Consider the following 27536-nt stretch of genomic DNA (forward strand, 5'->3'; position numbering starts at 1 on the left):
TGTCTGTAGATGTATTTAAATTTTGATCTTGGCATGTGAAAAACAGTAAACGTGTGAAGTTTTAATGACAGGCATCTCGCAGGGAACTCTTATAAAGCCAGCATCTATAAACGGGACCACCTAAATAGATTAAATATGTTATCATATAGATTGTTATGTTGCCATAAAATAGTGAATAAAAGGAAAGGAGCTTTGTTTATGGTAGATGTCAGTTTTTAGTGTTTTATATTTTCTGCTGCATCTAGAAATCAAGAAGCTTATCTCAGTAGAAATCGGCATAGTGAGTCATGTTGTACATCTTCTTTTGCAAACCACACACGCACACAGATACTTCCTTAATATTACTTTACCAACATAAGGACTCTTTCAAAACAATGTATTTCCCCTTATCTTCAGGCCTTGTTGTTTTTCTGCTGCTATCTGTGCTCAGTTGTAGAGTTGTTTTTTATTTAAATCACCCATATCTCTCACATTTAGCAAAGATGTTTCAATCATCTTGGTGTCTCTTGCTCTTACATGCACAGTCTTTATTCTTTCTTGTTTTTTTTTGTTTTGTGCACATAAACAACTTCTAAATCTATAAATAAGCTGTATGTTAAAACAGTAGATGAAGGGATGAAGAGTTTCCTGTAGCGTAAAGACGCAGTAAACATTGTAGACTGAGCCTGACAGAAAAACACCCCATACATACAACCCACAAAGATTTAAGTGAAAACAGTGTAAATATGCATTTATTCCCGGCTGCATAGCTATTGTTTGATGTCAACGTCAGCTCTTATAATCCCAAACCATAACAGATGATCGCTAAGGCATTCTAGATGGAACAACAGATTTTAATGTCCTCGATGACTGCAATCCAATCAAAAATGTATGATTATATGTGCGGCTGGCTCCTGAAGGTCTTTCAGCTCTAAAACAGATTATGTATCATATGATGATGGCGATGCTGTAACTATTTCAAATCAACTTGAATCTCACCTCAGATAATCCTTTCATGTTAATGTCCAAACTGCTCATGATAATGATTTCTTTTTGCAAGAAGCTGAAAGAGGAATGTGAATTTTTGAAAGGATATAAGACCTAACGTATGTTCCTTTTTTGAGTTCTAGTTCTTAATTTCTTCATACACAAATGAATGACTTAAAAAATCAATAGATAAAGACACGTACACGTATACACAGCATACACTCAAAATGCTCTTCTGCAGCAATATGTCAATGCATATACAGTCCTGTGCAGTACATATTATAGATACAGTATATAAAAAGACTTACTGTGCAAATATCTGACATGTCCTATTATTGCCATTCACTTTTTGGATTTTGATACATATTTGCATCCGGATGCAGATAATAAAACCACTTATTGTGCAGCCCCTGTGGAGATATGTGCTCTCACAGTTTTGTCTTCTATTTTTTATTTACAGTAGGTTACATTGCTTTTTTTCCTCCAGCTGTTAAAAACACTATATTTATTGCTTTCCCCATCTGGTCTCACTTTCAGTAATATAGGATATTCACACAATGCAGTGGGATTGCAGTTGATTCTCCTCAGTGTGAAGAAAAGCAACATTTGGAATACAGTTTGTCTTTATAGTAGCAGCTACTGGAGAAATCCTCCTCCTATCCAGATTGTCCTCTTGTTTAGAAATCAGAAGAGCAAAGCACAATCTGATATCTTTCAACCAACTCGCCAAGGATGCGGTAAAAAGATGAACTTGAGCGAGTACATCTGTAAACCACAGGGCTACAGCGCTGGCTACGACCTGATAGGACCTGAGCTGATGCTGATGCTGCGTGCCCGCCATTTGCAAAAGGCCTGCTTAATTAACTCTTGGCTGCCGATGGTGACCCATTAAGTAGTTAGTTGGTACGGGCGGTGAGTAAACACATCTGCTGGAGGGGCTTTAAAAGGATGTGCGACAGATGCAGCCATTCCCTTTTCCACGCTCCCCATTTAAATAATTCACCATGCACTGACAATCCCTGCACCCAGGACCACCTGCATGGAACGGCAGAGCCCAGAAACTTCCGTCTCTGTCCATCTGTCTGCTTCTGCTCCATCACCGCTCCCGGTGCACAGGGCGCTGCTTTAACATGGCTCCACTCAGCCGAAGAAGAATCGCCTTTTCATTGCATATTCCTTCTCCCTGTTTCCCCTTTGTAACCATGTTGTGTTACACGCAAGGCCTTCTCCTCAGCAAACGCTGCTTATATTGCTGGGGAACATATTTCAGATACAGCAGTCACCCGAGTTGAAGTGCTCAGCTGCAGCTTCCTGTCCCACCGGGAACTCGGAGCAGGCGACTCCACATCCAGCCTCGATGTCCAGGAATCACAGTGTCCTCAGTTGGTCATCGAGCTGTGTAGGAGCACTCACGGCGGAGGCATCATCTGTGCTGACAGCTGCGGCATCAGGCTTGAAACACTGGCATCTGCTGATGCCCTTCCTTCCCTCCCCACCCTCTTCCCTCCACCCTCCTCCTCCCTCTTCTGTATATCCCCATTAGGAGACCTAGCACACCCTGCTGGGGCACTGATCGAGAGGTTAAGTGGCTGCGCTCTTGCAGCAGCATGTCCTCACCTGGTGTTTTCACAATAACGGTGGAGGACAAAAAATAACTGAGGGGGGAGTCAACACCTGCTTTACATAGCAGGTACAGTAGCTAATGCTAATGCTCGTCAATAATTAAACAGGCTGTCCCAGGGTTGCTGCTAGCAGTGGCATCACTCCATCTGCTCCAGTTGGGGTATGAAGATGTTTACGATGGAACTGTCCTGTTGTTTGATTGTCCTTTATGTTGTGGCACAGACATTTTGGGTGTGCAGTGATTTGTTGTCACACGATGAAGCTGGAACCGGCTCTCTTTGATTGAAGGATGTAAGGAGCAGTGTGTCTGCTCTAGGTCTTAAATGTGCAGTGGCAGATTATCCAAGCTCTTCTTGTGACTGGATAACAAAAATAAGCAATAATATGAAACATAACATTCAGAGAATTTTCAACTTGCACTTGATTCAAAGTGACAAACAAGTCCGGTGCTTCCAGTAGATCAACTGAAGAGATAATGTTTTTGTATAAATGTCATAATCTGATCAGTCTGTATAACTAGTGTTGGGTATTACGTGGTTTGGTTTGTTTCAGCCTGTTTAATTTACAGCAGTGGTTCCCAGTGGTTTTGGCTTGTGACTGCTTAAAATGATGCTGTGTCTGCTGTACTACAGTTATGAGCAGTTATTGTTTTGATTTTTCTATATTTGCTTGTTGTGTTGTGTAATCTTTGGCATTGAACATTTAATGAAATAATGTCAATTTTGTCATTAAAAGTTTTACAGTACTGTCACACGATAATGTAACATAGATAAAACATAATTAAGACTCAGTGTTTACTGTGATAGATTACACCACATGAGAAAGTAAGTCAGTTAATTGTTACAGACATTAATAGAAAGCAGTGCCTACATGAATTGGTAGATAAGAAAAATAGATACAAAAACTGGTGTGGTCCTTTAAGTTACCAGCTGCCATGCCAGAAAACCACTTTATTTTAATTTGGTACCATCAATCAGTTTTGCATGTCAGTCTTTCACAATGGTGGATGCCTCACTCTGGAACACAACTTCTCATCTGGTCGGCAGCCTTCGTGAGGTGATCCGTCCCGTCAGTCGAGTTTCCTCCCCTCCGTCAGAACTTCAGCCACACAAAACTCGTGCAGAGTGATGACTCCTGGATGCCGAGTGACGGGCCTTGCATATGCTCTGCCGTGAATTATTCAGCCTCCTCAATTTTCACATCTTTAAGGGAAGTTTGAAAGCCATTAGCGTCACCATTGTCAGCTGCTCCAGCTGTATCGCATCACCAAAGCTTAGTGTCATGGCGGGCTTACTTTCTGACAGTTTACAGAGAGCCTGGGGACAAAGTTTTTCCAACGTGGAGCCACAGATCTGCTACAGGAAGAAGCCATTCAACTGGTGTCCCTGGGAGCCTTTGTCGCTTTCTACCCAAATTTTGACTGATCCCTCGGGCCCCGTGACATTCTTCCCTCTCATCTCCCATTTATTCAAACATAACCATCGACCCACCAAGCAGCTGCAGCTCTCTCCTCAGTGTCACTCACTGGCTTTCACCATGGAAAAGTTAAATGACAGCGAGTGGTTTTTAAATTATTAATCTGGCTCCTTTTTAAAGTCATTCAGCTGCCTTTTTTAAAATCCTTTTTTACCCTTATTGTCTCTTCTTTATTATTGTTGTTTTGCTTGTTTTGGGTGTAACATTCAAGAATGGCCATCATTTGCAAAAAATAATTTACTGCATAAATGTTTCGGTGCACCTTCACCACACATGCACATGCTTGTTTATAGGCCTTCACACAAAAAACTGCAACTAACAATATTCATTATCTGCCAGGGATTTTAAATACACAGAATAACCACTTTAATAGAGTTGCCAACTAATCATTCTTTTGTTAATATTCCTGGAAATTAAAGGGTAAAATGGAGATGGCGTATATGACTTATGCCTCTGTGTCGGAGCAGATTCTGTCTACTCAACAGTAACTCGCTAAATTAGCAGTCAGTGTCTCAGGGAGGAAAAAGAAAGGCCTCGCTGACTATGGTTGGGTTGTGGTGCATTAAGGATGTCCAGCAGTGTCAGGCGAGGGGAGGAGGGGTGGGGGGGTTCGACAGTGTAACTCGCTTGGGAGCTTTCCTCCTTCACACGCCGGGGTGTACACCTCCAGCTTGATTAACAACCTGCCCACCATTATCATGGATTGAGGGTGTCAGCTAAATTAGCCTCTCCCCTCACCCATTCAGCACGAGCACTTAGTTAACATGCAAGGACCTGGAACGGCTTCGCTGATCTGCAGAGGCGTGCAGCGTTTCACTAATCCACGTCGGACACAAAGGGATGTTTTCTGATCGAAGCAAACTGGTTCACACTCAAAATCAGGAGTTTTTAAATCTTTGCAGTGCACAGGATATATTCATGATGGAGAGAGTTTGTAGCACAAGCATGTCTTTTTTTTTAGTGGTTGTCTCTAAAGGGCTAGGTCAGTAGGATCAGGTTCAAACGTTTTAAACAAACTAACACCTGTAGTGCAGATAGAGCAGATCAGAATAAAGTGTGTGGAATACACAGATGTGGAAATATTACACAAAATTTAAAAATGAACCCATGTTTTCTGTATCAAATTGAAGGCTGTTTGTCTCTTCTAAACTTTAAAATTAGTTTGGTCAACTTTTATGTCACTGTTATGCTGCCTCGTCATTACTTCAGTTAAACCCAGTCTAATACAATTTGTTATACTTTATCACTGATGACAAACTTATAATTTCTCTGTGTCGCAAAGTTACATTAAATTAATTAGTGACAAAGAGGGATGATAAATATATGAACCTCTACTGTCATACATCTCCTCTCTCATTTAAACCTTGTAACAACAGTACACAATCCAATAAGGTACCCCATGTGTGAACACAAATCTTGGCATTAATAGAGTTTTTATGACTCGTAAGATATTTTATTAATTAATTTTGTCGCTGTATTGTTGGTTAGCTGAGTTTGTTTATGTTATTTGTTTTTCTGAATTTTTTAATTTTAAATTTTTTGCTATTGAGTTTCTTTAAATGCTTCAGGATTCCAGATCAGGTTTGGAAAAAAAAAACAGATTTTTGCTGCAAGTGGAACAGTGGGAGTTAGTGCTCGTGGAGTAATCTGCAGCGTCACCTAAAATAAAAACACTTAAACTTCACCATTATCCTCAACCTGTCTGTTACTACTTTAATTGAGCCTGTAACTTTAAAATTTTCTGTAAAAAAAAAACCAAAACAACAACAATTAAATGGTACATATGAAAAAAGAGATCTTGGAGATGTTACTTAAATATGGTTGATCAGCATCTCTTATCAAATGAGAAAAGATGGAATAGGATAAACAAGTAGAGGCATCAACATGTTAAGTGAAGTGTCAAAGTGCATCCGATTTTAAAGTTCCATGAATTGTATTTTAAATATTTAGTGTGGGTAAATTAGGAAAGGTGCAAAGGAGTCAGTTTAGAATATTTAGAATACACTGCATAGTAATGGACACATGGTCTGGTTGCTCATCTGTTCTGAACCACAGGAGAATTGGTGGCCCTAGGCACTGCCTCAGGCAAAATCCAAAGCAAAGCAAAGGGTTCTCTTGTTATTATTCCACAGCACCAGTTTTATGCAGGCCTCCCCTGTACACTACCACACACTCACAGCTGGCCCCTCACACACACAATACCACTCTTCGTACTTCTTTCTCTCTCCCCTTTTTGTGTCTGAGGAAGGATTTCAGGCGTTTCACTCGTTCCATATCCTGAATTCTCATTAAACCTGCGGTAATTGGATTGGGCGTAATAGACATATGGAAATTGCGGTGCCGTTCATCATTAGGCTTTTAATTGCGCCCATTTTGGCTTTCGCATTTCCTTCTAAATAAGTCATAGGAGTTCACGAGCCTTGTTACTGCTAGTCAGGTTCCTCTTACATCCACACACACTGACAGACATAATGAGAGGATTTCCTCCCTCTGAGTCTGACCATTTATTTTGCACCCATTGTGTTCTTTACAAAGCTTTGTGCTACTGTGAGTGCTGGACTTGTTACACGTTTACATTGTTACGTTTTAAACGGGACTTGCCTGTGAAATAATACAATTAAGATCCTTATTCTATCACTGGAAGTCATAAGAGATTTTAATGATAGAACCCTATTGATGATTTCCTTTGAGAAAATGACTGCTAATGATGATTTTGTCATTTTTATAAAGGGAATTTCTTGCTAGATCAATGTGGGACACCTGGATGATTCCTCTGATGATCATTTAGTTAACTCTGTATGTGCCAGTTTTGGTTGATGGAACATATTACTGTGACAGTAATTAACTCTTTTCTGTACAGGACTATGGACGTTCTCATCAGCCTAAACAACGGCAAGTCCTTCATCTCCAGCGCCTACACCATACGTGCTTCCACATGTGTGAGTTACCTTCATATTTGAAACTAAATGAAAGCATCTGGAATGACACTGAGCTCTGAACTTCTATCCTGTGTTTTCCTCCTGTACATGTTGTAGAACTTGAACAAAAGCTCTCCAACTTTCCCACACACCCCTCTTTTTATAATCTGAGCTAGATTTCCCCAGTTAATGTTTGAGGTAGTGTTGTTCATGTTGTGGTTTGAGTATGTGATATCTGCTGTGATAAGCAGAACTCCTTCTACCTCCCTTCTGTCTTTAAAATGTGATGAGACATGTCTTTTTTTCCCACAGTAGTGACTGTACCCCAGCTTATCAGTGCATTTGTCATAGTCATGCACCATATGGAAACAGTTTCCTAAGTTAAAAATAATCAAATTGTTGAATCAAGGTAAAACATTTAATAATTCAATTTACACCTGAAATCATTATTTGTATATAATTTATAATGACGGTAAAACCTTTATTTTAACATACTTCTGATATTTCTCCACCAGCTAATTACCACACATTTTGTCTCGTTTCACCATTCTGTTTAAGGTTTGAACACCAAATTAATTTTCAGGATGAATTAATTGGTTATTTTCATTTCCTCCTCTAGTCCGATGGTTTTGCGGTGGCAATAGTCTTCCTGGTGCTGCTGATCCTCTTAGCTCTGGCCCTCATGTGGTGGTTCTGGCCTCTTTGCTGCACAGTGGTGAGTGTTGCTGCACTGCTCATAACCAAATCTGAACATATTCAACTTTAGGCAACCAGAGCTGATGATTCATTTACTTTTAGTTTTTAACAGAGATAACAGCAGCAGGTTCTGTGCTGGCAAAGACATTGTGTTACCTGTTTTACCTGCAATCAAAAATGATTTAAAGAATAATGCTACCTTCTCTGGATCCGATGGTAATAATTTTGAATGTCTGATTTGAATAGAATCAGTAGCATTAAAGGGGAACGTCGCATGTTTTCTCAACAAGCTCCCCCTACAGCTCTGGGACGTATATTTCACAAAACTGTCGTAAAAAAACTCACTTGCGGCACCCTCCTCCCCCTTTCTACCGCTGCTGATGTGCATTTGTTGCCGGGCAACTTTTTTGCGTGGAGCAATGTCTACTGAGGTGGGTAATACATGGGCGTGGCTAACCGGTATTGAGGGGGGCGTGTGCGTTTATGTGGAACTGCCGTAAAGCAGTTTGTGTTTCTCGCTCGTTCTCGCTTCTCAAGATATTTCCTATTTCCAACTTAATGGGACGGTAGTCCCAAAGTTGCAAGGTTGGTTTTCCACCTGGGGACACTAGGGGGAGCGGGGAAAGTCACCATTAACACCGGAACAGGCCATTTAACCATCCAAATGATTTCTAAACGGGTTTATTAAGTTGAAATAGTTGCCAAATTCCCCTTTAAAAGCAAAAGTCATAAATGAGAACACAGAATGTCTTCATAACAGTTGCAAGCATCCTGTTGCAAATGCAGCATATCAAATGATAGCAGGGGAAGTGGTCCACAGTGTGAAGTTTATTCCCACTTATTCCCACACAAAGCTCAAATCACAACAGGCAATTAGTCACCAGCCCACTCTAAAGTGTGTCAAACATTGGTTTAACCCCATCCCCCTCTCGTTTACCTCATTTTCCGCAGTGGCTTAGCAACACCAGAGAGAGAACCTGAAACAGGAAGTGTAGAGCCCACATCCTGCAGATGAGTGGCTGATGACTGCATGTGATCACACACAAGTTCTCACAAATGAAGTCACTTTTTTGTGAGCACACAATGTTAAAAACAAAACTGGTGATAGATTAACAGGAGACAAATGTGAGTGACAGATTGCACGACCAAAATCTCTGTTTGCCCAGGACTAACATTAGGCCTACCTGGGGACTGAAGTGATTAATAATAATCACAGAGATTGTTTCTGGTTTAATCACGGTGGAATCTGTCGTGTCCATGCTGCAGCTTAAAATACTTACTTTGTTTTGGTAAACACAGAATTCTTCTTTTGCTAATCCAGTCAGTCAGTGTTTCATTTCAGCTTCACTTTGTTTTTGTTTTTCTTCTTACTCCTCCTGTTTTTATTATCATTATTTGTCTGCGGTGATTGCTAATTTCCTCCCTTCATCAAGAATAGAAACAGCATCTTAATCTGGAGAGGAGTGAATGCATGTTTTGTTAAAGCAGGGCTGGACAAAATTAACATGGACAAAATATAACGATTTCAACAAAGCTCTCACACACTGTAAATGAAGGTCAATGTACTTTTCCAGTTGTAAACAAACACAGTATAAAGCTTATGAAGCTTATCCTCTTACAGTATACTATACTACTGCTATATAAAAGTGCACAGACATTGCATTGAAAATTGTTAAACTAAAGTAAAGTACATGACATCATGTTTTTCCAAAGAACCTCAGCGCACTTGAAACGTTGAGAATAGCACACTGAAAAACAGCACAGACATAAATCTCCCATGTAAAATAACAAAAACATTTCTAACTTTGGCAAACTGAAAAAGATCTTAAACAAAATATTTGTTGCCACCTTTTTCCATATGCCAAGCCTTCCTAATGTGTTCTTTACTGTTGTAAAATGCACTGCAGTGGGTTATTTAAGTTGTGATGTGCCAAGTTATAAATTTTCAACCCTAAGTAGTATCCATACCAGTATTAATACAATCTTAATTATACCCCTCCCTACTCATGACGGATCTGAGACAGAATGGTTGTTAATATTAAGAGCGAGTAAATAGCGATGTGCGGGAATCTTGGAAAGACTAAATGTAAAATCTGGACTGGTGCAGTTCTAAGTTCAGAGGCTCTGGTGATTAAAGATAATTTCATTAGTAAGTGCAAATGTGTTTCTCTAAATGTGGAGGTTGGAAGGTTATTCATTAATTCCACAGATGGCCACATGTTATTGGTCCCATGTGAACAGGGTGTTTGTTAAGGTGGAACTTGAGGCTGTGTTTAATTAACGAATCTTGAATCTGCAATTCAATTCAGAGCTCTCCTTTATTGTTTCATTTTCATCAACTTTATTGTACTTGGTGGAAGGTATTTTTTTCCTTTAAAACTTACTTAAGTCCTGGATATTCATGAAAACTACTGTTGTCAGCTCCTCTTGCCTTCATCCCCTTTGGAAAAAACCGCCTCAGCCACTTCACCATTTACAAAAATCCACAACAGATTATTGTTTGGGGCTATGAGAGAGGGGCTACAGATGGTGCACCCTGGTCTTTTTCTGTTTCTCTGCTTTTTTCTACTGAGATCTGATAAAGGCAAATTTTCCCTCCACCGCCGCCAACCAGCCCCTCCCTTCCCACTGCACCTCCATTCCTGCTCACCCGCACCGCCCCTTAAATGATAGACGTCACCTGGCTTTGTGGACCTGAAGGGAGCCCATCCAGGATGAGATGGAAGCATATTTTGGAAAACCAACAAAGGCATTAAAATGTAAACCCCCTGCAGCATGTCTGGCCGCGGACGTGTTTGTCTTGGTGGAGAGAGCTGCTGTTGCCTTCCATCGAGGGACGCGGCAGAAGAGGAGGGCCATGTGTGGCTTGTTAATATTTAAACCCCCAGTCTGCCAGGTTTCAGCAGTCGGGATGAGGCCACGCACACACATACACACACACACACACGCCCAACCTCTTTCCCACAATCCCTCTCTCTCTCTCAGTCTCTCTCCCACATGGATTGATGCCAGGAGAGAGGTCATACAAGCTGTGGAGTGGTAATTTCTTTGTTTATGATTTGTTTGGAAATTAAGCTCAGAATGGCGTAGCCTTTAGTTCAAATCAAAGGATTCAGGATTGGAGGTGCAGTTTTGAATTACATCGCCAGTTTATCCAAATTACAAATGATTCACTGCTAAATTGGATGCACTTTTGGACACATTTTCAACTCAGTTGGTGCTTAATATGGTAATAATCTCTGATTATTTCATGTTAGAAGTTGTCAGCGTAGCTCTCCGATGCAGAACTTTTATCTTATTTTGTTTCTTTTCCCCTATTTTCTTCAAACAGGTTTATTTGTCCATAGTTAAAAGTTAAAATTTCAAAATATGCTACCTGCCACTGATCCATCACGATAAGCCTCCCGAAACAGCTTGACACAACACGGTTGGAGCCTGAGGTTGGGAATGAACGGATTATCAAGTCCAGTTGGACAGTTATGGAGACAGCCATATGGGGGACGATGCCCCCCGGTGTCATGGCCGTGGTGGCGAGCCGCTGGGGCTGATGTCAGGCGGTTAAGTATCCTGCGGTTTAGTTTTTAATTACGTTGCTGAACGCTCCTATTCACATCTGTCCATCAGGTAGCTGGGAAAGAGCAGCAGAGCCCCGTCATTTGTATAATGCTTTATTTATTCCACAATATGTCCTGGAAATCTGTTGCATAATTACTTAATAAAAAGAGATAATCCTGTCAACGTAAGGTATGGCTGAAACGATGTTAATCAGCGTATGGAGAGGCTACCAGTTGACCTTTACTGGATTTGCTTACAGCCAGTTGTGTGTCAAAGAGCAATTAATTAACCCTAATTGATTATTTTTCATTATTCTAATGACAACAGTATGTGGAGAGTGTGATGGTATCTCTGCACTTAACAGCGAATAAAACAGCTGTTAGGATCTATGATATGCCATAATTACATTGCTCTTTTTTTTACCTCCAAAACCAATTTAGCAAATGCATAACCAGTGATGACAGTGAAGTATCTGTCTTTGATGACTAATGGACAAAGGTCTGCCTTCCACTTTGCCTCACACCTCAAGTTGATATATGTCCTCACTGTAATTATATGTACAGCATTTTATAGGCCAGCTACTGTACTCTGTTTGTAGTGCTAATGTCCACTGTTGTGTAAGAGAGGGATGGTGAAATGAGGCCTTCTCTCACACTGGGTGGAGAAGTGAACAGGAAACACTCTTTCCTTTCTTATTAACCTCTGCTGAGGAGCCTTTGAGCTACTAAACCTCATCATCATTCAATCTTGATTAAATGTCCTAACAGTCCCAAGGATAACTAGTTTACAGTGATTGTAAACAGAAAAAAAGGAGCAAATCTTCATTTTTAAAAATGTTTTGTCAACTGACTGATTCATTAATTGACTAATAATTTCAGCATGTGGCCCCGTAGCATAGGGGTCAGTGCATCAATGCTCATTTAATTCCCACAATGCTCAGAAAACATAGATAAGAGCTCTGTCTTTTGGGAGCTGCAGCCCTGCTCTCTGTACTGACTGTTACCAGAAGATGACTTGCAACTCACAGGAAAACACTCTCTCACAGACAGAGTGAGTGACAATGGTGTCTTCAGCAATCCTGCAGTAAAAAGTTGGACATCAGTATGTGAAGCGTCTGACTGACACCTGACAAATGTCACTGTCAGGCTGCTCTTTGCTTTGCGATGCACATCTGAAAAACCCCAGTAGAGGCATCTTGTCCTTGAGTGGAATCACATTGTGGACAACCTGCTCCTCAGGTGCCATGTCATCCGGTGTTGTCATGAACAATGCCGCCAGGCTGGTCACTCTGCTGTGGGAGAGGTGTGTCGTAGTAATGCGTGTGGTGTTTTTTTTTTTTTTCTGTGTGTGTATGCCGCCACTTATCTTCCACGCAGACGGGGCTTGGAGCTGAGCCCGAGCCTCCTCCTCTGTATCTCATTGGAGCTAATTAACTCCTTAGGACTTTATGATTGGGGGGATTGCTTGGGAGCACTGAACCCCATCCAATTAATTAAGAGCTAAACGGGCAGTGGCGCTCGCCCCAAAGACTCCCCTGTCAACAAGTTGATTTTCAGCTTTTCTTTATTTTGCACGGGGGGCCCCTGATGTTGGTTTACAAGCAGAATCCTTGTAATCAGTAGTCAGTGGGGCGATGGGGTGCCAGTTGCAGTTACAAAGCAGCCTGGCAGCGGCAGCGTCTCCGCCGTGTGACGAGCCGAGGGACATCTCTGTTTGACTCAGTCACCTGTCACGAATCACCTCCGTCAGCCTCGTTTGTGCTTGTCTTGACAAGGTTTGAGCGTGTGTGTGTCTGTATACGTCCCCTGATGGACTTTGTGCTGACGCTCCTTTGCTTTTTCTGTGTATCCAGGTCATCAAAGACCCGCCGCCACCTCCTCCACCATCCCGTCCTCCACCACCTGTGAGTACCTCACTATAGTGTTGTCACAATACCAGAATATTTAAGTTGATGCCAATGAAATTTTTAACATTTGTGTAGCATTAGAGCATTATAGATGAAAATAAAAATCATCAAGCAAAGTCACAACAGTAACAAATCCTGCAAAACTGAGCTGTCAGTTTTCTTAAAAGAATATTTCCACCTTGTGAGAAATGGGCTTATTGGCTTTCTTTCCAAGAGTTTGACGAGACGATTGATATCACGCTCATGTCTTTTTGTTAAATATGAAGCTAGAGCTAGGAGGTCATTAGCCTAGTTTAGCATTAATACTGCTATAAATGTACCTCACACTAAAACCACAATGTGTGGATTTTGTTTTAAATTTTGGACAGAGCCAGGTTAGATGTTTCCCTGTGCTTTAGTCTTAATGCTAAGCTCGGCTAATCACCTGCTGGCCAAGACTCTGTACTTAACGCATTATTACTTTACAAAGCCTTTGATAAGTTGCTGCTGATATTACACTGAGAAACTGAAGCTGATTTGTTGTTGTCTATGACATTTTATGTTGTTAGTGGTTCATAAACAGTCATTACTGGAAACTGATATCATTATATCATTAAAATCTGACTCATATCTGTCATCACAATATGCACAAGTAGGTTGTGGTTTTTAACAAACACTAGATTTTCAGAGTTTTAATCTGCAGAGGATTAAAAATACTGAAGGAAATAATTTGAGGGAATATATTTATTTAGTTGATGAAATCCTTAAAAATTCCTTGAACCATGTATAAAGAATTGATAGCTGTAGCTAGCTGAAGTAAGGACAGACGTGTCTCTTCCTGCCTGATGAAATGACATAAATGAGTCTTTCTTGTTGAAAGGAAGTGCATTCAAATTTTGGGATTGAAATGGGAAATGGGATTGAAAGAAAATGGAACAATAGCAAGCAGAGTCCTGCCCTACTTTCCTTTAGTGCATGTCATAGAATTGATCAATTTTACAAGACTAAACTTTGCATATGGCTAATTTCCCTGTCTTTTTAAGGAGCCAGAGCAACTGCCCAAGAAGAAGTGGCCAACTGTGGACGCCTCCTACTACGGAGGAAGAGGAGCTGGAGGGATCAAACGCATGGAGGTCAGAGCCTAACTCTCATCCCCCAACATATTGCTTTCAGGAGCATGAAACACTCTTTTCATCACAATCACAAAGTCATGTCTCTTTCATTATGTTTGACACATGAATCTCCTTGAAGTTGTCTTGATGTGAAATGATTAGAGCAGCAAATTTTAAAACATTAGCACCGTCTTTTCTTATCAAATCTAACCAGCAAAAAAAAAAAAAAAAAAAAATCCGAAATCCTGCATAGATAAAATCCTAGGCAGCAGGAAGTGACGCTGTTCTGACAGCTGTTCTCCTGTAAACTGGCATCATGTTGAGGGAAAACTGCTGACATTCAGTCTTGTTTCTGAAGCTACAAGTTTGTCAAGTTACACAGACAGTTGTAGGAGGGACTGACTGACTGACTGACCGGCCGGGTCTGCTGTCCTCGTCAGCCCACTGATGCCTCCAACATGACAGGCCCTGCCATCTCGTCCTTGGCCGTCCGGGTCTGATTGGATCAAGTCATTGCCAGGATGAAGGATTGAGTGCTGCTGTCAACTTGACATATCCACCTCACCCACCTCTTCTCTCCACCTCCCCCTTCCCAACTCCCAAACCTTGGCAGGCCCTTTGTTATCCGCCTCCACCGAAGGGAATCCAGGTTTAAAGGCATGTTCCCCCTTCCCCCATCCCGCTGGCGTACCCCCTACCGCTTCTCAGCCCCGAGGAAGTTAGTGGCATTGCAGGGATTTCCCAGCATCCTCAGGGAGCTCCTACCGCTTGACTTTTTCCCCACGAGTGTTGAATGAACTGCGAGCTGGGGTATCCCGTTGCTCTCTTCTTCCTGTAGCAGGTTGATTCCCACCGACAGGCCCATCTCCACTTCTGAAGCTTCCCCCTTGCGGATGGTGAACGAGGTTCTTGTTAAGATCAACTTGCCCTCTCCTGTGCATCCGCATTTAAGACGCCATGCTGCGAAAACCACCTCCACCGCTTTGCCGCTGCCAATATTTCAAACGCGTATTGAGCCGGCTGAGGTGACAACGTATCTTTTATTCATCGCAGCCGTCTCTCTTTCTTGATGCGGCAGGCCAGGGATGTATCCCAGAGATGATTCTGAAAAGCTGTTCTATATTGTCACGGCTTAACCTACAGCTTGAAAACTGTGTCGCTAATTAATCACCTCTCCCCATTCATGTGACGGTGGATTTTTTATCTCCTCCTTGCAACAGATGTGATGAATTCAATTAAAAAGCAGGACAGCTTAACTAACACACAGGCCGACATTCACACGCTCACACTCACACACAATAACACATTATACCACATGTAAATGTGCTTATTAATAAAAGCAAAAACAGGTTTTCAGGTCATTTTGTTTTCTTATGGATATATAGTGATAGCAGTTGTTGAACTCCTTTATTATCATTATGTTTTTCCTTCCTGTACTGGTTATCTCCTCAGTGGCTTAAAGTGTGTTTGGCCTCCCCTGCCTGCTTATTGGCTGTCACGGGTGATATTTAGTAGTTAATGAATATTATGACTTGGGCTGCTGCTAATTAGTTGTTTAATGTCTTCTGTGGCTCTGAAGGAGGTTTGAGGAGTGAGAAAACCCCCTCCATGATGTCATAGTGATACCATCAGGTTCAGCTCATCATTTAAAACAGAAAGTCTATTTTAATATTTTGTCAATAAGGAGTGCTATTCTTAAATTGGTGTGTGTGGTTTTTACCTGTCCAGGTGCGCTGGGGTGAGAAGGGCTCGACAGAGGAGGGGGCCAGGCTGGAGAAAGCCAAGAACGCCGTAGTGTCCATACCAGAGGACGTAGAGGAGCCAATGATCAAACGTCCCACCCAGAAGCCTGCCCCCACCTACCATCAAAACCAGAACAAATGGTACACTCCCATCAAGGTAAGCGCTACAGTCATATCCCTGCTACTGATGTGACTGAATACATTGGGTTCATTTTTCAGCCAGCATCATTTCAGTTCTCTTCCCTCTAATTATTATGTTTGTCATTTGGTATATTGGGTAACACAGGCTAACAGTCCACTTACTAGCTCCTTTAAGCTTCATTTCATTCAGTAAATGAAGCTGGCTCAGGAGTCATCATGTAACATAAGTGTGGAATTTCTTATGTGAAGGGAGAGATGATTTTAACCCCAAAGGCCATCCAAGAATCCTAGAGTTTATGAAATTCCACACTGAGGTCACATTATGATACTGGAGCCAGCTGAATAAAGACCGTTAGAAGCTCCTAAATGCTAGTAAGTGGTCCTTTATTTTGTCATTTGGTCAAAATTACTTTCATGTTTTTTTTTTTTTTTTTGCTGTTTATTCTTAATTTTATTTTCTTGGTGACCGAACACGTTGCTGAACCAAAACCTATTTTTCTGTTTTCTCAGGGTCGTCTTGACGCTTTGTGGGCTCTGCTTGGACGGCAGTATGACCGAGTTTCCCTCATGAGACCCACATCTGCAGACAAGGTAAGTCAATGAAAACTACATTAACAGTTTCCCTTTTTCACATTTTATTTGCAGAGTGGCCAAAACTATAATCCATACATACATATACATACATATATCATGATGAAGAATATATGTAGAGGCATGCAAGACTGAATAAACAGGGATGTGTATGTGGGTGTTGTACTGTAGGATGTGTGTGGGATGCAGTAAACCAGGGTCCCAGTGTTGTGTTGGGCTTCTAGCTGCACGAACCTGCAGCCTGAAGGGAGTGAGTCAGAGTCTCATCAGTGGTCATTGGTGCAGTTTATTGTATTCAGGGATATAAATAGAGATATTTGCAACAGTAAGCAGTGTGGATTCATATTTCTTTTACTATTATTAAAGCCCTATTCCCCTATATGACATAATTTGAGTATTTTTATACTTACCAATGTTCTGAGTCACCACAGTTACAGTTAAGAACTCATTGTTTTATTGCAGTATTGGAATGGAGGTACAATCATTTGTGTACTGCCTCTTAGCAAAGGAAGCTGCTGGCACGAATTTAGCATTGTGTTGTTGTTACCTAACTGGGCTGATGTGAGCTGCAGCTGCAAAGGCTCACTGAAGGAAGCATGACAGGGACAACCTAATATGGTCACACAACTTTTCTCAACCTCCATCAGAGAAGGAGGAAACATATCTGCCCCACAAACTGACACACTGAAACCCGACGCCCCGCGGGCGGTTAGTAAAGTGCGCTGCTCGCAAACCGCCACCAATTCAGAGTTAACCAGATGTTATGATATGTTCTTAGCTTTCTAAGGCAGCAGTCAATCCACCAAACCACACCATCTGCTGTTGACACTGAGATATATGTCTAATCTCAACATGAATAGCATTGATTAGAATCAGTTTGCAGACTGGTGTAGAGTGATAAAGCATTTAGCTTTTATTTCTTGACCAGATTTCATACGCAGCAACAGGTTTTCATTAGCCTCTTCTTCTGAAGTCACACTAACAAACTTTTATGCAGTGGTAGCGAGCACAGAAAGTCCCCTTCTGTCCTGCATTAATGCTGCATACATCTCTGTTTTGAATGTTTGAAAATAGAACAGTTGCTCATTTACATATTTCCAACTAAAAGAATAAATTACATTTGATGCTGAAACAAAACCAACAAATTGCTCTTTGAAACACTTCCCCTTTGTGAATAAGGTAGAATATTACAGAAGTGGCACTGGCAACTTTGACTAGTGTGGTCGGTCCTTCTGATCCTCTTCCTCCTCACAGAGCTCTGAGAGCAGGACCCAGAGTTTTTTAAATGGTTCACAGAATGATGTCACACTGCAAACGTCTCAAGTGGAATAACGTTAGCTGCTCTGAAGAACATGGAAAAAACCGAGCTGGTTAGCCAGCTGCGAGCCTGCCAGTTGCTGCTCAGGGCGTCACAGTGCTTTTTAGCAGAACTTAGAATGCCAGAAAATGCACTATAAAAAATAAACATCATCAACATCTGTAGGTTGAATTATATATTCAGATCCATAGATTGACATCATCTTGGTTGCATATAACCATTGTTCTAACATCTTTTCAATTACTATATTTCAATATTTGGTTAGGACCTGCTACACATTAAACTATAGTAACTCTCAAGTGCTGTCAACAGCAGTTACGTGTAACCTAGAGGTCTTTTGACCTACAAATTACCACATTAATGCTTTCTTTCTTTGTTTCTTTGTTTCTTTCTTTTCTTTCTTTCTTTCTTTCTTTCTTTCTTTGTCTCAAGCAGTACTAATGCAGGCTAGCTATTACTCCCTGTCTCAAAACCACAAATCACTAATCTTTGTGAAAGGAAGTACCCTCGGTAAGGGCATAAAGGACTAAAGTATGATGTGAGTTGGTTTCACATAAATTATTTGTCAAATGGACTGGTGCTGTTTATGTTGTGTTATGAGGTTTAATGATGAGGCCTGGCTTCTCATTAGATGACCAAACTTTCATATTCTGCTGCAGTACGCTCACGTGAAAGGCTGCTGTTTTTCATGTTAAAATGACAACGGTTCCCCTGCACAATATTCATCCAACTGTCTAGGTTTTAAGCAGAAAAGGCAGAATGTGGAAACATCATGGCTCCCACTGTGTAAAAGATGATAGATGTTCCCACACAAGAGGTCACCTCAGTTGTTCCGAGCAAACCGTTTGGAAGTGTAGAAAAGTGAAGCCCGCTGGTGAGTAAACCAGTTGTGTCAAAGCTCGTAGGATGGAGAGAGGACATGGAAGAAAAGCTGCCAGTGGAGTCCTTGGCACTGCTGGCTCACTTCATTCATATGCCGATCACTGCGCCAAACTCACTTCTAAGTCTTTGATCAAGACTGTACACAGCGGACACAGGAGAGAATCAAACAGGAGGACACAAAGGCTGTGTGTGTTTGAAGTAATGTCTTAACAGAGCAGTAGTCAGCAATGAATGGCAACTGAATATTGTTCAAAACAGAAAGCATTTATTTTTAAGTGAGTTATGATGTTTTTAAATCCCACATTGGCTTACAGTTGAATTTCTAGCGTCACAATGAATACAAATGCTTTTTATAAAAAGGCAGCCATTTAAGTTATGATTGAATACAACTTTATTTCAACTTTGACTCTTTCAGACTAAATGTTCTGTAACATTGATTAGAAGGAGTTTGCAAGTTATCAGGGAACTGTAATTTTTTTTCTTTTAACTTTTGCAACCTCTCGTCCATGTTAGCTTCAAAGTTCAAATTCATTCATTCTTAGTTGCAAGATCAACAATCTCACTTCAAGGTCCATTTAGTAGCTGTTCTATAGCTTTTGATCAAGACTCACTCTTTGAGGTAAAATTATTTTGTCAGATGCTGTTTCTAAGGTCAAGGGTGGACTTTGAATTTTGTTTTATTTTAGTAAGAAACACCTCAATGTAATAATAATAATCATAATCTAATATGTATTATAAATTTACCTAGTTTTCAGTAATAGATAGAGTCCATGGGCTACGGTATGATTCATAGATGATGCATTTTAATATGGAACAATTTTGTTCTATTCTATGCGGTGCGATGCAATCTGATAGAGTTCTCATTGTTTGATATAGACATTTATTTTTTCATTCTAAACAACACCAAAAAAAAAATTAAAATATCAGTGAATCCCAAGTATTTTTTTTCTTTATGGCATTGAAAAAAATGGAAGATAAATGTATCATTTCATGGTACATTTAGATTGATCTAGGGGTCTGTGTACTGATGTAGTCGAATCTATAACATTAAAACCAATTTCCGAATTGTATTGATTAATCTTTACACCCCTTGTCTTCTTAGAGAGCGTATGTTGAGTCGGTAACTGCTACTGTTGCTGGCCCTCTCCAGCCGGGCCCTCAATGACACTTGTGTGTGATATTGGGCTGAACAGATAAACTTGACGTGATCAAAGTGAGAGGAGTCTGAACTGTCCGGTGGGAGGTTAGGTGTAGATGGCAGAGCGGGCAGCAGTGGCGTGGAGAAGAGAGAGGAGAGGAGCAGCAGAGCGAGGGGAGGCAGCCAGGGAGAAGGGGAGGGAGGGAAACGGTCTTTGATGGCGGACAGGAAACCTCCAGGGTCATGAATTTTTCAGTGGGCTGCATCCGCGGGGTTACAAGGACTCGTACAGGTGTAAGGAAGCAGGTTGTCGCAGACATCTGCTCAGCACGGGGACCCGGGTGTCCATGCCACCCCCTCACTCCCTCCCCACCCCCACTCCTCCTTTGCTTCCATCCTTACCCCCTCCATCCCTCCCTCAGTGCTGCCGCCCGGAGCCAGACTGCTGGATTGTCAGCAGATGCAGAAGACAGACAGAGAGACAGAAAATGAGAGTGAAACAGTTTTTTTTTTTTTTTTTTTTGTGGTCTCACATTTAGCGCCGGAGGGCCTTCAACACCAAAGGTAGAGCGGGGGTGGACACAGCTGCAGTGCCGAACTTGCCCCAGGCACAAATAAAGAGATCTAATGTGGTTTGACTGTGTTGTCGGTGAGACCGGGGAGCCAGGGAGGCACTTCAGAGCCAACTTAGCACAGCAACATCTGCCGCCAAGTTTTGCCGGGGATCGACTGGGGACAGCAGGTAGAGGAAGGTGGCTGAGAGAGAGAGAGAGAGAGAGAGAGGAGAGAGGAGAGAGAGAGAGAGAGAGAGAGAGAGAGAGAGGGAGGTTGGCCTTATTCTGGAGCTCACTCTTTTTGAAGAGGCGGTGGTGTGCATGCATGTGCAATTATTATTTTTTTCAGAAATCTTTTATTCCCTCATTCACCGCCCCCCCACCTTCACACTCTAGGTATTGTTTTCTAAAAGCAGCTGTCTACAAAATGTCCAAACAAGGTGTGCAATGAATGATGCATCACCATACATTAAACCCTCTGTGTCCTCCTACAGAAAAAGACACACAAGTCTAGATAAGCCAAAAAACCAGGAGCAGGCGTTAGCGTTCTTCCGAGTCTGTTTGGATTTCCAGTTGGATTTCCATTTGTTCCTCTTGCTCTCATCTGTTCCTCACCAGGGGGACGTGTGGGCTGAGTATGCTGGTGTGTGTGGAGGTTAATGGTATTATCTGATGGGCCTTTATTGTACCGCTAAAGCATATTTGCCATTGAGTTTCTAAAGTACATTTTTATCATAGTTTTGTCTGTGGGGTGAGGATGGGGGTGCAGCACTACTGCAGCTGTCTTCCTAAATCTTGAAATTTTAAGTAAAAAGTACTCATGAGGTGATAGTTACTGATCCTTCAGGGTGAAAACACAGAAGAAAAACAGAAGCATGTGTCTCCTCCCACAAGCATCTTGGATATTGCTCAAGATCTCTGCCATTTTTACACAACCTCTGCAAACATGTCAACAGTGTCAGGTAAAAAAGAAAGTTTACATGCACATTATAGTGCTGTCGACAAATATTCTAAATTCGATTATATAATCAAATTGCAAAAAACACGGACATTTACCAATTTTGACAGCACTAGTACGTAATCTTCTGGCAAGTAAGGGCAGAGTGGATTTAGGAGTAAGACAGTTGAGATTTATCCCACTACATTCCTTTAAGAAACTGTACAGATGAAGAACACATGTGAATTGTAGAGGCAGCCTTCCACCTTTTTGTCTCTACTTCCTCCTCCCCTCTCAGCTGGTTTATCTTTCCTTCACCCTGCCAGCACTAAGCGCCACGGCTGCGACAGCATCTTAATTTAACAGCCTTCGGTCACGTTGTAGACAGTGCTGTGGGAGCGTTTAATTAAGTGACTGTGAGCAGAGGGACTCCACGGACTGTGCTCTGGAAGAGACCCGTCAGATGGAGAGAGAAAGCATGAATGTTAAAGGGAGGTGTAAAAAAAAGAAAAGAAAAGAGGACAAGGCTGGCATAAGCCGAGGGCCACCGAGGGTAGAGGTGACAGTCTGCTTGCCTGGCGTAGCCTTGCATGGCACGACATGGCATGGCATGGCAGAGCTGTCCTTGGAGGTCACAGCAATACATGCTTGGGTTTATTTTCTCCTTCCTCGGCAGCTCGGTGTAGTGCCTGCCGGTTTCTCAGGGCTCTATTAGGATGCCGCAAGGTGATGCGAGGTGACTGTTTGCATGGAAATAGAGCCAAGTGAAACATTTAGACTGGAAATTGGATGAAGATATTTGCTTCTCAGTTTCAATATTTGACTGACATGAAGGTGCTACATGTAGCATTTTAACATCAGTAAGTCATCAGTAATTGCCATATTCATTTTGAGACATGAGTATAATTACTGTAAATAAACAAGACCGCATCTGAGAGGATTGGCAGCCTTTCTCTGGCCTCTACACTGCATTTTTACATTGTGAGCCATCGGGTCACATTTTGTGGGAAATGTTCTTCCAGCGCAAATGGAGCTCAAGTTTCTCTCAGAGTTTCTCTCAATGGCAGATGGTAGAGGAGTGAACGGCTGATGGGGAGGGGGGGAGGGGGATCATTTCCAATATGTTTATCATCTTTAGAAAAGTCACAGAGAAAAGCTTTGATCAGAACATCATCTTTGTAACAAGAACCAAGGAGGATTATGGGAAATGTAGTCGTTTAGGAGCAACGCTACTAGTTTTGTACCATTAACCACGTGTGTACTTTACATTACACTATCATCAAGACATAATTTTAGACTGACTTCCTACCTTCTAGACAGCCTTTGATTACTATTCATTTATTCATCTATTCAGATTTGTGATCCATCACTAAACAAGAAGTCGCTTTTATGGTTTTGTCTTAGTTATGTTACCTGTAATGTGTTTGCTTTTTTGCTTTTGAATATTGTTATTAATAACGTAAAGTACACTCAGTTTGTATTTGATATGAACTGAATGCAGTGAACGTGCAACACTGCTGTTTTTTACTTTGGAGAAATGCTAATATTAACAGTTATGAGAAATAGAACATGGTGTCATCTGTAAATTGAAATGTCCCCACTATATCCCATTTAATGTGGCAGTATGATATTGCATATAATGACTGTGGATCCATCACTTTCGTTCAGATTGAATGGGTTTAAGCAATGCATAGACAACACTAAAAAGAATGTCTACTCTTCGAACAAAAACATATGCCTTTATAAAAAATCAATTGTAGATGTAAGAGTTTTAGGAACATATCGTACATTTAAAGAGCAAGGTGTCACTGATCTGTTGACATAGAAACATGCTGGATGAGTAATTATTATATCACCAGAAGTAGATAAACCCAACTCACGATACCACTGAATCAGATTTAGTACAGATTTACAAATTGGAACATAGCCATGCCATAGGATCAGCAGTAACCCTGCTGCCATACTGGTTGTACTGGTATCAGTATGTACTGGGCAAACTAGTCACATGGAAACGATCCAAGAGAGGCTGCCTCACTGGAAATCAGGCAGGCTGCTTAAGGCCTGAGAGATGCACAGTGACCCATTTAGATAATACAAGAGGTAAAATAGCTGCGATGGCCACGAAATCTTAAAAAACTGTGAGAATGGATGATATTGAAAATGATACACTGTGCTCAGCTGTGAAATTCATTCAGCAGACTGTTTATTCAGTCTTATACATAAAGGATGTATTTAGCAGCTTCTTTTTTTGCATTGTTTGTCACTTGATCTCAGTACGTAAAGTGCAGCAAACATTTGCCTGGTATTGTTCAAAAAACGTAAACAGATGCACACATACTAATCATTTCACGCTTTCCATTTGTTGCTTTTATCTTGTTGCTTTACAATGCCACACTGAATATGGTGAGAACATCTTTCTTGAAGCTAATAAAAGCCGTCAAACTGTATTGTTCAGTGTTAAAATAATTTCCTGAGAAGAGCCAAACCATGACACATCCTTGAAGGTTTTCGGCATTGCAGAAGGCCCATGTTTTGCTCCTTCCGCTGCCGTTGATAGGAATAATTTGGTACCTAAATGTCTGATAAGACAATATGCTAATGTCGTACTAATATATGCCTAAAGAAAGAGTTGACAGTAGCGCTAATGCAGAATAAACAGAGTAATGCATGCAGGAGGACTTCTACATGTTGACATGAGTCAGAATGTTTATCGTCACACAGATAAATACCTCGTTGAAACAAATGTTACACTTAATTTCCCAATAAAAGGCTTTAAATGAAAGTAAACAACCTGGCAAATGACATTAAGTTAAAACGAAGCCCTAGATCAGAGAGCATGAGATTTCCTAATTAACAGGGGTAATTGGAATTAAACCAGAGCGTCACAAATAATGAAGCGTTGGGAGAAGAGCCGGGGCTCATTGTAAAAGGCTGGAGAAGACTCAAAGCTCATGATAACAATCAGACATTACTCATGCTTGATATTTAACCCCCAACAACCATCATCACATTTATCTCCTCATGCTGAAGGGGGGAGATATTTATCCAATGTTTTTTCACTTCTTTGTTGCTCTGCATATGTATTGTGTGGGGTTTGCCCAAGAGGGAGATGGACAGCGGGGTTGACAGCTGCCCGCCACTGTAAAATATTATTATAATTCTGGGACGTCTGCAGGGGTTCCTCACTCTTACGCCACAGGGTCCATAGGATTTTTCACCTAATTGAGTTTGTAAACTGAAGAGAATACGAGTGTTTCTTTGCAAGAAATATCTTTTTAGTTAAATATTTTTTAGATGCTAATTTAACCTACTAAATTCCTAATGACATAACGCATATGAATTGGTGTGCACCAGCAGAGTTTAATACTTATACTAAATCTTAACTAATTCTGGGTATTTAGAATCGGGAATATACTGTGCAACCTTTCATGTTCAGGCATTCTACAGATAACATCTTCCTTTTTTATTTAAACTTTATATTTGAATGCATATCAAAGTACTCAGAAATAAAAATAAAATATGTCAGTCATCAGTTTCATGCTCTTTAAGAGTATGTAGGAATTTCTAACTTGGCTTTTTGTTTTTTTGGCTATTTGATGGTGTTTAAAGTTATATTTTGTTGATTTTTCTTGTGTACTGCAAAACATAATTTTCCTACCTAATTTATTTTACAGTATTTTTCTTAAAGCAGACTCTCTCCCAGTAGGGTGAGATTATCTCCCATTTGTCTTCTCCTTGTTACTACATGTTTCTATTGTTGTTTCAAGGTAATTAAGTCTTTTAATCAAAATTCCTGAAACAAGGAAAACTCTGCTTGGAACATATAAAGATATTTTTCCCAGGTGACATTTTTGAGATTAAGAGACTTGTTTAAACGATGTGTCCGCTGTGCATTTTGTTACATAGTACAGCAATAGTAGTAGTAGTGGTGGTGGTGGCGGTGGTGGGCTGTGCGGGGTAGTGGCGAGCCCTGGGCCTCATTAGTCCTATCAGTGGACGGCCTTGTTAGCCCTAACAAGTAGCCAGCTGACAGCTCCATTCAGCCGCCGCTCCCCCACAAGAGAAGTGACAGCTTTAACTATAGCGGAGAGCGCCGCCGATTTATGAGCCGCGTCCGTGCTCTCTTAACCAGATTAGTTCTTTTTACATTAACTGAGGAAAAGTAGGGCAGATGTCTGTATGACTGGTTGTAAATTTGATAATGACCGCCATGTTAATCCCCCCGCTCTCTCCTCCCCTCCTCATCCGTGGCCCTGCACGGCAAGTCCAGGCTGGGACCTGGCTGGTAACAGGATTACCAATGAGGGGACCCTCCCTGTGTGTGTGTGTGTGTGTGTGTGTGTGTGTGTGTGTGTGTGTGTGTGTGTGTGTTTCTTGGACCAGGAAGAAGGAAGCTAATTGTTGTTGGTGGCGGCTGGTTGGAGGAGTAAAGTGAAAAGTAACCTAATGTGGGAAAAGGAGAGAAATAATGAGAAAATGGTCAGTGAGACATCAGGACCAAATCCCTTCCAGTTCTTTCCAAATTCCTCAGAATCTAAGTCTTGGATTTGTGGTGTCAAAAGGCCTTTTCACTTTGCGTAATGACCGTTGCATTTCAGAATACATTCAAATTTATATCACTTGAATTCTTAACACATATTTTGTTGTCAATAGCGGTACATTTTTTTAAGAGCAGATAGTTTCATGGCTCACTGAAACTCTTTGTCCAACCCATGCATACAGTATGTTATTCAAAGATCTTCCAACTTGTATCTATTGTATACACTGAAGATTCCACATGCACATATACACATATGTTTGTGAGGTCAATAAATAGAGACACATATGAAAAACTGATTCTTTTCTCTCCAACATTTTTTTTTAAATTATTGTAATTATTATTATTTTTGGAGAGAGGGATTTCCACAAACTACAAAGCAAAACAGTTTCCTAAAGCAACATGTCATCAAAAAAACAAACAAAAATTAAACCAAAACAAGCTGTTTGTGAGATGTTTTAATATCCTTCCAGATTTAATGTCATTTATCAGCATGTAAAGATTGTGACTCTGATCTCGTCTCGCTCAGTTTTGGATTAGCTCTTGTTTTTCTCTTCCTTTTTAAATCTCATTCTGCAGTGAAATCCACTTTGAACACAGCTTTATATACTCTGCTACTATGTTGCGATTCAATCAAGTATTTTCCAGCGTTGTTGCCCTTGATGTTGTTTTTGGGACTGTCCAGCCCCCTCCTCCTCCTCCTCCTCCTCTGTGTTGGAGGTCTCCCCTTTTCCTTTGCATTAGCTGATCGGTGTTGTTGTATTTGGGTGGCCGGGGCTGGTACCTGCACCCCACTACACTCCCCTTCCCCGACCCCCCCACTCCTGCCTGATACGATCTAAACTGATGTCCTGCCGGTGCCTTTTTTCCCAGAACCCCTCAGACTGGTTGGAGCGGTGGCGGTGGCGCCGCGTGCCGAGCCTTTTCTTCATCACCTATTAAAATCAAAGCCCCGTCGTTTGGCGAGGACCGCTGGGATCTTGGCTTTAATTAAATTACATTATTGTTAACGTCAGCTTTGCCGAGGCCGGCTCTGTCGCGTGCACTTTGCCCTCCTCCTCCTCCTCCTCCTCCTTCTCCTCCTCCTCCTCCTCCTCTCGGCTCACCTCCTGACAGACATATAGAGGGGGGGGATCACACATACATGCAGTAATGTATTCTAATGCTCTCCTCCCATGGATTTGAATTTTTAAAAAGATGGAAGCGGGGAGTAATGTTATGTAGGGAATATGTTCACAGTGAATATTCAATTAGCCTGCTCGTAGTTTGTATACATAAATGTAACGCTGCGACGGTGCCGGCTAATATGTAGTGAAGGGTCCTCGCATGAAGCTACATTGTAATATGATCCGCTCTAAAATGTTTGCGTTTGATAACAGACGTACACTATGAATAAACATGTAAACATGTGCTACTGAACCTCAGATGGTAATTCTCATACTAAATGTACAGCATGAGCATTTTT

At 41.3% G+C, this 27536-nt stretch overlaps 1 protein-coding gene across 2 annotated transcripts in view; it reads left to right on the top strand.

The window, feature by feature from the left end:
- antxr2a (ANTXR cell adhesion molecule 2a) overlaps positions 1-27536 on the top strand; it is a 74484-nt gene that overhangs the window by 18996 nt on the left and 27952 nt on the right. For both annotated transcript variants that reach the window (XR_007887492.1, XM_051422888.1), the window contains exons 11-16: positions 6926-7004; positions 7603-7698; positions 13087-13137; positions 14163-14252; positions 15960-16130; positions 16625-16705. Coding sequence is in view for 1 of the 2 variants with exons in the window: in XM_051422888.1 (XP_051278848.1) it covers positions 6926-7004; positions 7603-7698; positions 13087-13137; positions 14163-14252; positions 15960-16130; positions 16625-16705 (568 nt within the window). In the remaining variant the exon portion in view is untranslated. The remainder of the gene's footprint in view (positions 1-6925; positions 7005-7602; positions 7699-13086; positions 13138-14162; positions 14253-15959; positions 16131-16624; positions 16706-27536) is intronic.

This window comes from Dicentrarchus labrax, unplaced genomic scaffold (assembly GCF_905237075.1).
Source record: "Dicentrarchus labrax unplaced genomic scaffold, dlabrax2021, whole genome shotgun sequence".
In the NCBI taxonomy this organism is placed as follows: domain Eukaryota; kingdom Metazoa; phylum Chordata; class Actinopteri; family Moronidae; genus Dicentrarchus; species Dicentrarchus labrax.